General features: G+C 38.8%; 1 protein-coding gene across 1 annotated transcript; it reads left to right on the top strand.

Annotated features, from left to right (window-relative positions):
• The first annotated feature begins 339 nt into the window (after positions 1-339).
• On the top strand, positions 340-16,144 carry LOC138585361 (phospholipase B1, membrane-associated-like). The gene is made up of 42 exons (XM_069657673.1): positions 340-403; positions 1,044-1,097; positions 1,493-1,553; positions 1,658-1,692; positions 2,999-3,083; positions 3,173-3,224; positions 3,393-3,473; positions 4,095-4,160; positions 4,308-4,369; positions 5,176-5,251; positions 5,363-5,470; positions 7,492-7,566; positions 7,671-7,742; positions 7,904-7,978; positions 8,077-8,137; positions 8,405-8,463; positions 8,580-8,653; positions 8,809-8,852; positions 8,963-9,071; positions 9,223-9,274; positions 9,462-9,542; positions 9,633-9,698; positions 9,787-9,887; positions 10,056-10,137; positions 10,229-10,333; positions 10,665-10,760; positions 11,642-11,713; positions 11,885-11,962; positions 12,278-12,338; positions 12,629-12,687; positions 13,070-13,137; positions 13,226-13,269; positions 13,602-13,701; positions 13,789-13,840; positions 13,925-14,005; positions 14,099-14,164; positions 14,270-14,364; positions 14,746-14,827; positions 14,915-15,019; positions 15,126-15,221; positions 15,325-15,399; positions 15,890-16,144. The coding sequence occupies exons 1-42, from the start codon at positions 340-342 to the stop codon at positions 16,142-16,144; spliced, it is 3,285 nt and encodes a 1,094-aa protein (XP_069513774.1).
• Positions 16,145-16,978: the final 834 nt, after the last annotated feature.

Below are 16,978 nucleotides of genomic sequence, written 5' to 3'. Positions count from 1 at the left end.
ACACATGTTTTGCTCTGTTAATCTTCTTAGGAGTCTAATTGTCTCGATTAAAACTGATTATGATTATGTCATCCCAGTGTAGTGGTAATAGCAGTATAAGAATCACACTTAGGCCTTAGAGTTCCCTTTCACTCATTATTACGATAACATTTCCATTATCAGACCTCCAGGCCGTGTCCTTTGGACAAGTAGGCCAGTCCCTCCCCTCTGTGGACATTTATGATCTATATAGTTTGTCATTATTAGATGTCCTGACCAGGCTTAACTGATAATCACACAGACAGAGCGGCAAACAGAGACAGCAGAGAGGAGGGAAGGCTGCACAAAAGATCAGACAGTATGAGAGAGATGACGTTTCCACGGCTGCTTCTGATCACAGCCCTCGGGCTCACATGGACCACAGGTTTATACTGCTTTCTATTTTCAATGATCTTTTGTGATACTTTAAAATCTGACTTAACTGATAATTACTGTTTTAAACTGCTAGAGAGGATATAAATGTAATACATCAACAAGTTGAAAGCAGTCATAATTTCGGGGGGTTGCAGCTGGATTTGATGGGACTGGACCCTCACAGGAGAGGGAGGATTGTAGAATATATTCAGAAAAATATGTTACTTATTTTTTACTGGTTAGAATTTTTTATTTGACAGTAGCTATTATTAAATGTAAATATCTGCTTCCTGCTTTGGGCCTTTGCTGCTACACAAATTCTACATGTTTCATTAGTTTATTTGAAATTACAACAAAAAGCTATTGAAGTTATTAAAATAATAAAATGCTGACAATCCCCATTATTTCTCATCACTTTTTCACAATGGTTTTGAAACTAGGAATCACTAGCACACCAATCACCATGTGTGACACACACGTTCATGTTTGTGGTGAAAAAGTGTGCGATACAGAGAAGTAGCAGGCACACTCTCACACTCTGCATGGCTCTTAGGTTGTTACAAGTGATGTGAATATTTCATCTAACATGTCACAAACAATATGTGTGTGTTCATTATAGTGTATTCTTTGTAATCTCCGTCTGGTTTCAGCATCTGGCCTGCCGTGCTCTCAGATGTTCCCCTCTCAGTCGTCCCCGACAAATGGTGAGTTTATTACAGTCTGATTTACTTTGTTATTACCTTGTTTTCTGAACATAATCAGATACATGGTGCTTTGTTTTGGATTAAAGTCCCATCTGTCTTCAAATCTGTTGACCTAATTTAACATTAATATTCTGCTGACATGTTAAGTAATAAGGGTCAAGTCATACAATACTAATAATAAATCATAGTTACATCGTAAATGCAGGATTATTACTTGTAATGGTACAATTTAACAGTGTAACTTTACGACTTTTTATTGATATAATAATCTGAATACCACAACTGGTTGAGTCGTACAGTATCACATCTGCCCCTCCTATAATTAAGCAATAGGACTAATGCTCCTGTGTTTCAGCGCCTAGATTTAATTTAAAACATGATATCTTTCTCTCAAGTTAACAGCGTCAGGCCTTCAGACGTGGCCGTGATTTCCTCCATCGGGCTTCACATGCACAGGTAAGCACTGGTTGCTTCAGCCAGGGAGGGAGATTTGCACCAGAGGGTTTATAATTCAACAGTGCAAAGACGTAATGTGGCTGTTTTCTTTGGTTTCCCTGCAGCACTGAGCTCTCCTCAGTCCTATCAAGACTCACAGGTAAGATTTAAAATTCATTATCTTTGCTGTGCTCAATCAAAACTTTCACTATAAACGAGCTTCTATTACACTACTGTGTGCTATCTTTACTGCACTGCTATCTACATTAATGTGATAGTTTCAAACAATGAGCCCCAATATACCAGCTGTACAGCAGGCATGTGAGCTGTTATCTGTTCTGAAGAGGGTTCATGTAACACAAAGTACCGTCGGTGCTTCAGAGAGATAAAACACAGACTGACACAAAGCAGGAAGGTCACCGGTGTTATTCACAGTGTGTTTTAACACTTGATTTCTTCTGGTTAAAGTGTCAGTCCAGGACTTTGAAACTATGTGCACTTGTAATGTTTTCAGCGATACGTAGTTTTATCAGGATGAAGATATTTATTCTATTTCATGATCAAATTAGTGTTTGATTATGTGGTGATGGTGGATTATTACATGTTTAAGGGTGTGACAATAGTCTGGATGTTGCTGATGTTTGAAAGCTTTGATGCCTGACTGGTATTTTGAATAAATAAGAAGCTACGACATATTATCAATATAAATTAATATGCTGTTTTCTTTATCGATCTCATTTTTGTTTGGTCCATCACAACACTGAAATATAAAAACTGCTTATTTTGTCCGAACTCCATATATGATATTTCTTTGGCATATTTTACATAAAGATATTTAAAATGATGAATCAATTGAAGAAAATGTTTACTTTTCTATATTTTGGATCAATTGATTGCCCTAATGGGGCGGCTGTGGCTCAGAAGTAGAGTGGGTCGCTCCCCAATCAAAAGGTCGAATGGTTCAATCCCCAGCTCCTCCTGGCTTCATGCTAAGTTGCTCTTGAGGCGTAGCCATCAAGTATGAATGTGTGTGAATGTTTAAAAATGATAATGGCCATTGCATGGCATCATCATTTGTGTGTGTGAAAGAGCAACATGTAGTGTAAAAGCGCCTCGAGTGTTACAAAGACTAGAAAGGCGCTATAGAAGTGCAGTCCACATAACAACTTTTAGTCCTCTAATCTAATAAAGCTTTACTGTGGTAAATTTGCCTACATGGGGAGCTAGTTTTGCTCAGTTGGTGGAGCAGGCAGCCCGCGTACAGAGGCCCTCGACATATGGATTGCAGGTTCGACGCCTGGTCATGTCATCCTCCACTCTCTACTCCCCATAAATGGATATAAAGTTTATATAATAAAGGCAAAAGCCAAAATAAATCATAAAAAAAAAGAAATGTACCCACGTGCCACCTGGGAAAAGAAGTTCTGTTTTTTGGTGTTAAACTTGTGTTAATCTTCCTCCATCAGAGCTGCTGACTCTGTTCAATCCTGCTCTGGTCAGTCCTCTGTCCGATGAAACAAACCTGTACGGCCCTCAGTCTGTTCAACACAGGTACACACACAGACACACAAGGAACATATTGTTAGTGACTCCGTCTATTTCTAACAAATTTATAGATTTTTTTTTCTTTTGGTTTGCAGCTCTCTGGTGGAGCAGGCAAAGGAAGTGTCCCTCTCCCTGCAAAACAATCAGGTAGGTTGCATTTGGATGTAGGTAAAGTCTTCATCTGAATGTAACTTGGACGGTCATATAAATATTTTTTTAGCTGAAATGTTACTGATACATAATGAGTTAGAAAAAAAGCACCTTATAACCATCTTCAGCCATATACACAGCTAACAGCTGTCTTTCCCCCTGTAGGTGCTTGATGTGGATAAAGACTGGAAGCTGCTCCTCCTCTTTGTTCAGGTGGATCAGCTCTGTGTCTGTGAGCAGCAGCAGGTACAAACATATTGTTAGGGTAAAAATGTATTCTGTGACGACAGAATAAAACCAAAAGGCTAGCTCTGTTGGTCTGTCTTTAAAATGCTTGCAACCGCTTCTTAAAGGACTATAAGAGCTAAAACAATTACGTACTGACAGAGAAGTATTTAAAGAGAGAATGCTCCCTGAAAGCTGCTGTTTTCTCTCTACAATACAAATGTTTTTGCAATGGGGCGCTGGTTTAGCTCAGTTGGGAGAGCAGGCGCCCCATGTGTAGAGGCTACAGACGCACTGATCGCAGGTTTGACTCCCGATCTGCTGATCATTTGGTGCATGTCATCCCCCACTCTCCACTCGCCACATTTCCTGTCTCTCTTCAGCTATCCAATCAAATAAAGGCAAAAGCCAAAAAAAGTGTTCTTAACAATGAAACTTCTCAAAAATAATGATATATTTACAATCAATGAGAACGAACAAATAACAGTGAGCACCTGTATGACCACACAACAATTGACTGTGACACCAACACTCTGTAACACACTAAAAGTCTGCAGTTTGTACCATTAGTAAGAAAACATTTGACATTTGGGATGAATTCTGAGGTTATTACTGTCTCTGACAGTCTGTGTCTGTGTGCAGGTTCAGTCTGTCATCAGAGGCTTAGTTAAAGAGGTGGATGACGCTCTGCAGCTGCTGCACTCTCAGGTATGTTTCAGATTACTCATTATTACTATCAATATTATTATTATTATTCTGTCAATATTACTGTGTTTGCATTATAAGAAGAAGAAGAAGTGTATTTGCAATATTCACACAATATTTCACATTTTGTTTCACTTCCCTGTGTCGCAGCTGAAGCGGACCATCGTCAGTGTTGCATTGTGGGATGGAGAGCATGACAGTTTCAATAACAGGTGAGTTCAAGTGCTAAATGACACTTTTATCTCTGGCTTAACATATTAACCTGTTTCAGTTAAATGTTCTGCTACATGTTAAAAAAGTTTTTTCATCAAGACTTTTTAGCTTATGACACTTAAAGGTATAATAAGTAGGATTTTTCTCGAAAAGTAAAATATAGACTTTTACAAATATAGTATAATATAAATCATCACTTATGGGCCTCTATGTGTGTTGGTGAGTGTGTGCAGACCAGACCCTTGCGAGACCCTTGTTTCAGGAGGGGCGCTGTTGTGGTTCCCTGAGCCAATCACAGCGTACAGGTGAGTGTGGGAGTGGTTCAAATTAGCAAATGTGCCCCATTCAGACCGGCGAACATTGCGAAAGAGCGATGCAGAGTTGGCCTTCTTTCTGTTGGACAGGTAAGTGCCTCATACCAGGAAGGACAAGCTAACCGGCGGCAACGGTAACCGACGGTAAGCATGCTCGCGCAAAGGTAACCGTGATGCTGTCGGTGTTAGCTCGGCGGGGTGGGCGTGTTCTCGCACGAGAGAGTGAGAGTGAGCTTCTGGTGACAAAGAGCCCAGGAGGAGGGGCCCAAATCCTACTTATTATACCTTTAAATATCTGTTTTGTATGTGTATACCTGTAAATTAGTACCGTATTCCTGTAGGCAGGTTGTCTCTCTAAGATCAAAATCATCTATTACAAGAGAGACCTGAGAATAAGAGACAGTCAAAGTCAAACAACCAGCAGAACAAAAACATTTTTATCTAAATAATAACATATTGAGTTAAAATGATTAAATCTGCTTTACTGACAGGATGTGTCCGTGCATGGAGACAAACAGTGATGGAGAAGTCAGACTGCTCAGGGCCATGCTGAGTCAGGCTCTGCAGGTTTGTCTGTTATTCATACTGAAATATTTGTCAGCTGCATTCAGTCCTTTGGTTATCTTACCTGCTGCAAAAATGTTATCTCATTATGCTAAATGTTCTTCTCATCTGCAGGAGTCCTTGGAGGAGCTTGTGGCAAAGCAGCGCTGGTACAGTGACAGAGACGACTTCACAGTGATTGTGCAGGACCAACCTTTCATCACAGACCTCTCATCTGTCTCTGTGAGTGATGAGCCCTGTCTAATTATTCATCTGTTGTGTTACAACCCAGAAAAAAACTATGCAAAAAGAAGCAATATAACAGCGCTGTCATCAGAAGGTTAGCAGCATTTATGAAACTGAGCTTAAAAAATGTTGCGAAATAGATACAGAGCACCACATTTTCAAAGACTGAGGGGAGAAACCTGCTGTAGAAATGTCTGCGGCAGACGTCTTTCAGAGACAGTTCAAGGGCTCACGTCTTCATCAGAACAGAAACCAAAAACTAAAGCTACACCCATGACTGTTTTGAGCCATCTCTCATACTCCCCCAGCAGTGAAAGCAAAGAGTGAAAGTTGTTTTGAAAGAGATCGAGGTGCACCTAACTGTCCTATCTTCCCTCTCTCCCTCAGAGTGTTCTGAGTGAGGAGGGAAGAGACAAAAGCTTTTTAAAGGGAGAGAACAGGATGATAATGTCTCTGTGCACCAAAGGGCAAACTGTCCAAGGAGCTGACCTGAGAGACTGAGACTCAGATCACAAAAAATTCAAAACATGAAGTGGTTTCAGATCTATCAAAGAAATAAATATGACGATATTACCTTAATGTTCACTCAGGGTCACATGAAACTAAAATGCAGACAACTAAAACTAAGATGAAAACAAAAACATACCAACTTTAAATGTTCAAACAAACCACAACGGAGGCAACTATCTCTTATTGCTAAAAGAAAAGTTCTGAGACTTATGGTGCTCCGTTTGTGTGTAAAATGAGACTTATTTAAAGAGGGGGTATTATGCTGTTTCACATCTTAAGACATATACATATATATATATAATGTTACAATGTTGGATGTTCAGACTAAACGTGGGTGAAGTTTCAAATCTGTTGCTAAAAGTATGTTGGAGTAATCCCCAGGCTCCTTAGCTCAGTCTGCAGGCTGCTGTGAACGTCGGGTTTCACACAGTTTTTTCTACATGCTGCACTTTGTGACATCAGAGGAGGCTTCAGAGAGCTGGCCAATCAGAAGAAAGTGAGCTTGTAGGGGCGGGGTTTCTTAAAGGGACAGAGCTGACTGAGTCGTTTCAGGCAGAGGCTGTATGAAAGCCTGCACAGTGTGAGAAAATGAGTTTTTTTAACTTTAAATTATTGTAAGCTATTCCACAGGTATCACAGAGTGAAATATGAAGCTTGAAATTAAAGAAATACTGTATATGTCCCATATACAGTATTTCTTTAGTAAAACATTATAACACAGCCTGTGGTTAACAGTGTATATCTATTGTCACAGTGTACAGTGCAGTTATGGTGGAAAACAGAAATGAGGTTTGGAAAACCTTGAATAAAAGGAAACCAGAATGCCTCTGCACCAAAAGTCCTTCCTGTTAATAGCTGTAAAGTTGGGTATTATAATATGGGGCCTAATTTGGACTCACTGTTGGAGCCAACGTTTGCTCCATTATTTAGCCACAGTTGTTGTCACTTGCATTTAAATGGTCAAATGGACTGTACTTATATAGCACTTGTAGTTTCAACTCGACAACTCAAAGCTGCTTTTACACAACATGTCACATTCACCCTTTCACACTCATACACTGATACACTGATGGCAGATGCTGCTACGTAAAGTGCCCAACTGTCAATCAGTCATCACATTAACACACCATTGGCTATCCCACCCGGAGCAATTTGGGGTTCAGTGTCTTGCCATGTAGACTGAGGGATCGAACCACCAACCTTCTGATTGAAAGATGACCGACTCTACCACTGAGCCACAGCCGCCCCATTTACACTGGTAATTGTGGGCTGTATTATATTGCTGCAAAGTATATTCTTGGGCTCTTTAATTATAAACATGATTTTTAAACAAAGAAAAAACTCAAACTGAACATACATTGAAAAAAAGATGTCAAATGAGGACTAAAAGTTCTTATCTTCTAGGGTGTTATGTGTGTGTTTGTGACGGTGCTGTTTAATCTCACTACAGATGTTCTTACTGTATCTAACATGCAGTTTGATGTTGTTGATGTGCTTTTTCTGAACAGAGTGGGAAGCCCCTCTCTGACTCACAGGCGTCTCAACAAACTGATAAACTGATGGTGCAGATGTGGACAAACCTGGTGAGGAAACACACACACACACACACACACACACACATAAACATACAAAGTCGTTGTTCTCTGTGTGGCAAATATGAAGACAAAGACTTTTCTGTGTGTTTCAGCTGCAGCCCACAAGTGACCAACATAACACAGATGACAATGGAAAGATCATCGCATTGCCTTGTCCAACTGAGGTGAGAAAGTCTGCTAAAACATAAACAAATGCAGTTTAATTTGCATTTTAAAGCATGCAATTATTAAAAATTCTTTAAAATAAGTTTTAGCTAATTATCAAAACCCACTTCTTTATCTCTTGTGCCTCCTTCTTCCTCTTCTATCTTCCTCCCTCCCCAAGGACCGACCCTTCCTGAGAACAGAGGGAAACTCTCCCTCATATCACCCCAGCGATGCCTCTCCTCTCCTTCACCCAGTGAGTATTGTGTGGTACAGAGCCTAATGGAGGTGGTGTTGGTAATGTACACGTCCTGTCTAGTTCTGACTGTGGATGTCCTCTGTGTGTGCGCTCAGTTTACAGGCACAGAGATGCCCTGTGAGGACTTCAGCCCCTCGCCTTCCATGCCCACCACAGGTAAGAAAAATTACCTTTGATTTCTAATATTTTTATTCTATATGACATTTTGATAATGTAATGTATTTGTTGATTATAAATTAATAATTTATTTGTAATTCTTTGAAACTGTTCTTCATTTAACCCCTCCTATACAGTGTTCCGAGCTAGTTTTATTGCTTTAATACTTTGGTGAATATTTTTACCAGTGTTTTAGTGCTGTACAGTCTCTCTAAAAGTCCTCTGCTGTCTAATTAATCAAGTTTTGCATGCTCTATATTTTCGCAGTCCATGAACTCAGGCCAGGTGATATCAAAGTGGTGGCTGCTGTGGGAGACTCTCTAACAGTGAGACATTTAGTCATTCTTTGATGTAGATAGAGGCCAAAAATGAAAGAAAGTAAGAACAAAATCGAAGCAATATGACCAAAACTATCTATATTATGAAATGTTCTCCATGTCAGGCAGGGAACGGTATCCCCTCCGGCCCCTACAACATCCTGGACGTCCTGCAGCAGTACAGAGGACTGTCCTGGAGGTCAGTCAACACCTTTTAACAGAACTATCACACAACATAGAGGCCTAATAATTATAATAATATGTGTTACAGTGTATAAATGTGGTCCATTACTTAAGTTGGAAAGCGATTTAATATAAGCATGTTAACATTGAATATGTGGGCTTCTTTTGCAGTATTGGTGGAGATGAAAACCTTACAAATGTCACCACACTGCCCAGTGAGTCTTTCTCATGACTTCAATATGATCACCTCTTGTTGCTCTGCAGGGTATTGCTACCATTCACTCCAAAGTCTTACATTTCTATTATTCTACCTTTGTTTAAACAGACATCTTAAAATATTACAACCAGAACCTGACCGGCTACTCTCTGGGCATGGGCCGGCAGGAAACTCCTCAGGCTTTCCTCAACCAGGCAGTAGCCGGAGCCAAGAGCAAGTGAGTCCAGTCAGAGGATATTTCAGTAGCTTTTAACCTGTTTTCAATAGCAGGATACTTACGCTTTAAGAATTTAGCTCTTACATGAAGAAAATGAAAGTACATCTTGTTGTTTAATTGTGAAATTTTAGTCTGTTTCTTGTGTTTTTAGGGATGTACCAGAACAGGTGCGAGCCCTGGTGGCAAGGATGAAAAATGACTCTGTAAGTTTATAAGTTGCTTTCATAAGTTACATATGCTTTTGATGATTACAATAATGAAGACATTTCTGCTTTCTAAAAGTCATGGCAACATTCCAACAAGCAAATCTTCTTCCTCTATGCCTACCTAGTGCTGCTAATAAGAAAAGAGGTTAACCGAATACTCCCCTTGTTCGTCTTTCTTGTACAGAGAATCGATTTTGAGTCAGACTGGAAGGTTATCACTCTGTTTATTGGTGGAAACGATGTCTGTGACCACTGCTACAACTCTGTGAGTACTAATGTGGAGTAATAATTCGTATGTCATTTTAAGGAGGGTAAGGCACACAATAACCTTGAACTGTTTTCCTTTGTTTTACAGCTATTTTACTCTGTTGACAATTATGCTCGTAATGTTCGTAACAGCCTGGATTATCTACACAAAGAGGTAAATCAACAGTCATGCTGCTTCAGTTTCAGATATACAGTATATTCGTCTTTAAACGGTCGACATTGATTGAGCTTGTCTGCTTCAGGTGCCCCGGGCTCTGGTGAACTTAATCGAGCCTCTCCATATTCTCCCGCTGAGAGAAATGCACATAGACGCTTCACTTAAATGCCCGACTTGGCTGGTAAAGTAAGTATCACTTATCTCACTGCCTTTGAAATTGAACACTGAGATATTGAACATTTAGAAAACTTTTAAAACTGCAAAACAAATCCTCATGATTATCTCCTCACTATCATTTCGTTTACAATCAAAAGCAGTGATATAACACCTTGTTATCTCTCTTTTCCTTTACAGTATTCTGTGTCCTTGTGTTATCTTGCCAAAGGCCAATTCTAAAGCTCTTCAGATGGTGGAGGACATCAATAGAGGTTATCAGGTAAGAAACGAAGAGAAAAGATTACTGTGATCATCAAAGTATGAGTCCAGTTCAACCTCAGACATCGACTAGTTCTCTCTCCTTCCTAAAGCGTTCACTGCAGAAGCTCGTGGAGTCAGGCCGCTACGACACTCGCTCAGACTTCACTGTGGTCATCCAGCCTTTCTTCAGAGAGATCGTCGTCCCCAGACTGCCGGTCAGTAACACAGCTGAATTCCTCACAGAGACTCTATTTGAGTTTAGTCCATCCAATGCCTTATCCATTTTATAACCCAAGGCTAAAAGAGTATGTAGAATAATTGGTAGTATTTGTGCTAATCTAACCCACTACCAGCAGTAGCTCTATATTTACCTACAAGAGTGGTACAGCAAATAGTGGAACTATGCCTTCAACATTTAATGGTATATATAAACTAAAAGTTCAATTCAAATGAGTCTATTTACTTTTTCTGTTGCCTTAAATATATTATTTTTGCCAAAATAGTCAGTATTTCTTAAAGTTCTTCATTATCATACCTCTTCCACAGGATGGGCGTGCGGATCGCTCTTTCTTCAGTGCTGATTGCTTCCATCTCAGCCAGAGGGCCCAGACGCAGATGGCTCGCTCCCTCTGGAACAACATGGTAAGATTCAGACAACAACAAGCTCTTTCAGTTTCAATTTTGTGGAAACATTTAACTTACTGTAAACAAATAGGGGCACTTCATATAAGCCCGAGCTGTCATTCACCTAGATTTACTGGATATGGCAATGCATAGTATTTAATCCTCACATGACTAACTAACTCTGTCATCATATTTTGTGATAATGTTAACAATCACAGGTCTCGCACTGCAATCTTTCCCTTCTTTACCATCCATCCAATATGGTTTGAAAACAGCATATCTGTCCCATAAGCTAACACTTTCCTCTATTGTAAAACGCAATATCGCCAGTAAAAGATCAACATTTGTACTCTGTAAAGAGCAAACTACAACACAGTAATATATCTAGTAAACAAACATTACACAAAGAGTACACAAAAACAACAGAAAAGAGTAAAATATTGAACAGCTAGCTTAAAAAAATAAACAGTTATCTAGAATGTTATATTAGCTACACATTAGCTTCAGACAGCTAGTATTTTGGGTAGCTTGGTAAGCAGTAAACTGATGGCAAGAAAATTAAGTAACAAATCGCAAAACAAAAGGTACATTTAAAATGTAAACTCTGAAGGTAGATAAAAGATACTTGTCAACATTTACCTTGTTAAAGTTACACAAAATGGCGGATGTAACAATGTCAGTTTAACTGCCATGGAACTCTGTCAGTAGTGGTTGCCAGTAGCAACAGAATGTTCAACTGAAACCAACAGCTGGACACAGAATTCACACTAATACAGTTCAACAAACTACAAACATGATAAAGTGCTGTGTTATGATATTATAATCAGGTTTATTCATGTATTTTTCATATGTAAAGTACTGAATGATAATCAGGTATAATGCTCCCTCTTGTTTCACAGCTGGAACCTCTGGGCAACAAGACTACCACACAGGATTTTTCTAAAGACATTAACCTTAAATGTCCCACCAAGGTAGGAAATACTAGTTATGTGTTTATTATAAATCGTGTTACGGCTCACTCATGCTATTATGAAATCCTAAATCATCTGTTATAGAAAGTAACCATTGAGGCTTTTGAATGTCAAGTCATTTTTTCAATTTTTGAGGTTTTGAGACTTTCATCATGTCATCTTTGTCTATAGACTTCACCATACATCCGGACCTATAACAACAGCGAGTACATATATACTGGTCCCTCACCGACACCTGGCCCCATCACAGTAAGAACATAACCTCTATCTAAGAGGCTGAGAAGTGACTTCCAGTACAAATTACATAGGATTCATAAAATTTAACAACTTAAGCCCTGCATAAAACCTTAACAGAAACTTTAGCTTCTTTAATATGGAGTTTCTGCTTTCTCTGTTGTATATGAATATTAATTTTAATTAATTAATTAACATTTTGGGGTTTAGGAATTTTGGTGGCACAAAATATTCTGTATATTTCGTGAAGAAAAGACGTCACCTGTGTCTCTATATTGATGATGATGATTTACACGTTGCATACATCAATTGATGTTTCTTTTCCCACAGAACTGGGGGAGTGACTTCTCCTGCGTGGACCTGGCTCCATCTGACACTGTGCCAAATTCAGGTGAGATGGACAGTATGATATTTGATGTCCACTTGACGTTCTAGTTAACTGAAGCTTGAAAAAGTATGCCAACACAGCAGTTCTCCAACATAGACACTGATCATGACTGCACCGAGATCACCAATTATTACCTAGATTGTATCAATTTTCCTGCTATCAAAATAACTTATCTCTTATGTGAAAAATTACACGGTGACTTTAAACTTAAGGGAAACGGCTGCAGGAAGCAGAGAAGAAAATCTTATATTGATGACGGAAGAATGAATCTCTTTTATGTATTTTATCTGTAGTTCACAAGCTGAAACCAGCAGACATCAAGGTGGTGGCAGCACTGGGAGACTCATTAACGGTCAGTGTGGAAAAACTACAATATCCAGATTAATCTTTTCAATAACAGCTGGTCACATATTTGACCATTCAGTTACACATAACATTGCATAATAATACTGCATGTGTGGGTGTATTGAAAGCAAACAACTTTAATCTTAAATAATTTAGCCTTAACTGTAAACCTGTTGGTATCACCTGCTCGATGTCATTGAACTTTGAACTATCTAATCCATTTGTTATCAGACAGATAACAAATTGCACTATTGATGATTATTCCTTTTATGCCCTGCTGCTCAGCCTTTGATGTAATATTTATCTTTGTCATAATACAACCGTCCCCCTGCAGCACTTTTACTTTATTTTCTGTCTCACTATGTGGCCTCTTTGTTCTCTGTTCACAGGCCGGCACTGGCGCCAAAGCAAAGACTGTGTTTGACCTCAAAACGGAGTATAAGGGAGTGTCATGGAGGTGAGACATGCCTGCACTGTTAATGAGGATTTTTTTATTACTTCACATCACATGTCATGTACCATGCTTATTTTTCTTTTACTTATAGCATTGGAGGGGATAAGGCTCTGGACACTGTCACAACACTACCAAGTGAGTTTGCTTGTCAAATAGTAGTTTCCCTGAGTCACTATAATTTACAGGAATAATATATCTATAATGCTGGGGATGTGTTTGTAATCTGCAGAGGAGTGTTCATTTTGGTATTGGAGATCCCTCAGATATTTTTAATTTCAGTGTGGGGCAGTTTCTCATACAAAAAACACTTAATGCTGAAGGGGCAAAACCAAGTGAATAAAGAGAATGTAACATTTTCACCAGTTCCCTCATATAGAACTTTCTTTTAGGTCAAGATCTGTCAAAAAAGGTGATGTTAAGTCTGGCTTATTCAACTTAAAATCCTTCTTATCTCTTTGTCTCTTCAGACATCTTGAGAAAGTTCAACTCTGCCTTAAAGGGCTTCTCCAAAGGTGTCATCTCAAGACAGAAGGGCTTCAACATGGCTGTACCTGGAGCTAAAGCAGCGTAAGTGCTTTTTCTTTTACTTCCTGCACCTGAGTTAAGAACCCTCTGTCATCTCTCTAACACTTGCTGTATGTCCATTTTGAACAGGGAGATCCCAGTACAGGTCCAGGCTCTCATCAAGGCCTTGAAAGGAAATAAGGTGAGACTAAAACTTATTTAAAGTTTAGAGTTTTTCTTATAGTGTATTTCTTTCATGCTCATGTTCTGTACACTTGCTACACAGGAGGTGAATTTCGAAAAGGACTGGAAACTTGTGACTATATTAGTCGGAGGAAATGATCTTTGCAGTTACTGCATAGACCAAGTAAGTGTTTCCTAAGTCATGTATTGTGAATATTCAACGTAACTGTGTATATTAGGGAACTGCAGTGACAACTAATCTTTTGCATCTCTGCAGAATAATCTGTCACCAAAAAACTACAGCCACAATCTCATGCTGAGTTTGGACATGTTGCACAGCGAGGTAAGCTGATGTAAATCTTTAAGTTATTGTGATCTGTTGTCCTTTTAATTGCAAATGGGTCATGTTTTTTTCTACTTCTTCCCTCTCTTTTCTCTGTATCTTCAGGTCCCAAGAGTGTTGGTTAATGTTGTGGAGCTCTTCCAGATAGAAACATTGAAAACGGTTAAGAAGAACACGCTTAGCTGTTCCCTCTTGCAGAGGTTTGTTTTGCCTGTTTTTCCTTTCAATTTCATCATATTCCTGAGCCTGCAGAGAAGTGTCACTTGACTCTGTAGTCCAACCAAGCTGAACGGACTATTTTAGCATCTTTTAGCTCATTGTTTTGGTTTTTGGCCTGCAAATTCAACTAAAAAGGTTCTATGTTTGGCTGTGTTTAAAGCTTGCTTCTACTGCCCCCAAGTGATCATTAAAAGCATAAAAAGCATTTGCAGTATGCACTTCCACACAGTCCTTACTACTTTTAAACAACAGAATAATTTCTTTTACTCGGTCTATCAAGGAAAAGTCTTTGATTTGTACTCAGCTTCCTCCTCATTTAAGAAAAAGGAGAATCAATTGGAATATGTTTTTTTTTTTTACAGGACCAGCTGTCCCTGTGTCATCAACCCAGCTGAAAACTCCCCAGAGCTTGAAGAGATTAAACGAATCAATCATGAGTATCAGGTAAAAGCAAAGAGCTTCTGTAACAACTAAGAAAAACTAAAACAAACATCCAGTCATTACTCTAATTTTGTTTTTTCCCCTCTGCAGGCTGAGATCCAGCAGCTTATTTCTGGAAACCGCTATGATGGAAAAGAAGACTTTGCTGTTGTCCTTCAACCCTTTTTACAAAATTCCTTTATCCCTCAAATTGGAGTAAGTTTCAAAGATATAAAAATGTATCAAAACATGCATCTACACACATACAAGCATCTACACACAAAATCAGATACCTATCCTGAAAATGTAATCTTCTCACCAGGCTGGAGAGGCTGACTCCAGTTTCTTCTCTGTGGACTGTTTCCACATAAGCGAGCGAGCTCATGCAGAGATGGCCATCGCCCTGTGGAACAACATGGTAAACGTGGAGGATTAATGGACCAGACTGCATTTTAATGACAAAGTGTTTCCAAGTGTTTTTGGTTTTAAGGATCTTTGAAGGATTTTTGCTCTATTAACAGTTGGAGCCCGTGGGCAGAAAACAGGCCTACAACAACTTCACATATGACCGATCCAAGATTCACTGTCCCTCTGAGGTATGTCACTGCTCTCAACTCATGTTGCTATCACACCAAACTAGATGTAATTACTTATTAACGTCAGTTGAATTTAGACCAATATTTAGTCACCAAAATGTTTCAGTTAGAAATTATTAGAAAGGACATTATGAAATAAATAATCATACAACCTAATTCAGATAAAAACTATAATCTAATCTAGTTAACTTTCTAAATAATCCAAAACATGTTTTTCAATTTATGTTGAATATTGCTAAATTTACACAGGTTCATTTTGGACGGAAGTTAATGTTGTTTAGTCTATGTTGATGCTTAAATTTAATGCAAACAATTTGTTTTATGTTCTGTTTAGTTGTTAGAGTTTGTATGTTTTGTGTTTCTGCAGGTCTGTGAAATAAGAGAAAATGGCTTTAAACGTATCAAACGTTGCAAAAAAATTGGCTTTTGATATATAAATGTGTATGTTTTTAAACTCTTTCATTTCTGCTCTATTCCATGTTTCCTACAGGCCAATCCCTTCATCTTCACTAAGATCAATAGCCTACCAAGTCCACCAGTGACCACCACCACTGCAACCTTTACCACCAGTCCATCATCAACTGTCGGCGAGCCCCTGTGTCCCCCCTCTCTGCCTGTATGGGTGCCAGTGATCGTGGGTATCGCCAGTGCACTGGTTGGCATTATTTTTGCCTGGCTTTTGCTCTCCAGGTGTCGGAAAAACAAAGTGGAGAGAGCAGTGGAACTGAAAGGAACTGGTTTTTAATGCAGGCTGTATATCTTGTCAACAGGGTATTTTTTGGCCTGTATGATGCAATTTATAACCACTAGAAGGCAGAATGTCCTGAAGAAATACTCAGAAGAAACATTGCGGCCATCTTTTTTGCCAACTGTTGAAAATATTCAGTTGTTGCCCTTGTCTGCTCCACCAATTCTTGACAAATTAGCTGTCTTTGTCTTACTAGATGTTTGATTTAATTCACAGTTGCTTGTGGTGAAAGTGAGCTTATCTTAAGTTATGTTGAGCTGTTCACCATTGTCGATGTAAGCTGTTGAAACCGAACTCTTGCCAAATCATGTAGATGTAGGACCAACAAACCTAAACAATAAGCTGAAAGCTGCACAGAGCTGGTCTAGATTCTCAGTTGGAGAGATTAATGTGGCTACTATCAAAAGTTCTTTTAAATGGTGCTACAAGTATATAAAATATTTGTAATTATTTTATACTACATAGAACACTGTAAAATATTCCATATGTAACTGACTGATATTGTTGAATCACAATTTTTTTTTTTTTTTTTTTACATTTTTCTGTCAAAATGTTTATTTATTGAGAAAATAAAATGGATATAATATTACAGCATGGTTGTTGCAGATTTAAAGCTCCTGTGAGGAGTTTGTCGTTGTTTATGAAACAGACTGAAATTAATTCTGATGACTCTATATGACCTACAAAAGCAAACCAGACCATCGGAAACAAGATTGATGATTTCTATATAGATATTTTTAATGCCTGAAACCGCTGGCGGGGGGGTAGGTCCCAGACGAAGCAATTAACTGCACGTTGCCTTTGTTTACATTTTCCAGGGCAAAGATTTAA

The sequence above is a fragment of the Semicossyphus pulcher genome, unplaced genomic scaffold (genome assembly GCF_022749685.1).
Source record: "Semicossyphus pulcher isolate SPU_LCO1_2020_fin unplaced genomic scaffold, fSemPul1.0.p SCAF_11, whole genome shotgun sequence".
Lineage (NCBI taxonomy): Eukaryota > Metazoa > Chordata > Actinopteri > Labriformes > Labridae > Semicossyphus > Semicossyphus pulcher.
The sequence above is the reverse complement of the archived record's forward strand: the minus strand, read 5'-3'. Positions and strand labels throughout refer to the sequence as shown.

What these genes read in the sequence shown, in the direction of transcription:
- LOC138585361 (XM_069657673.1), top strand. Translation starts at nt 340, where the DNA reads ATGAGAGAGATGACGTTTCCACGGCTGCTTCTGATCACAGCCCTCGGG. An exon ending in GCTCCCTCTGGAACAACATG is followed by an intron (nt 10,761 to 11,641) that starts GTAAGATTCAGA and finishes CTTGTTTCACAG; the next exon opens with CTGGAACCTCTGGGCAACAA. An exon ending in GCAGTTACTGCATAGACCAA is followed by an intron (nt 14,006 to 14,098) that starts GTAAGTGTTTCC and finishes GCATCTCTGCAG; the next exon opens with AATAATCTGTCACCAAAAAA.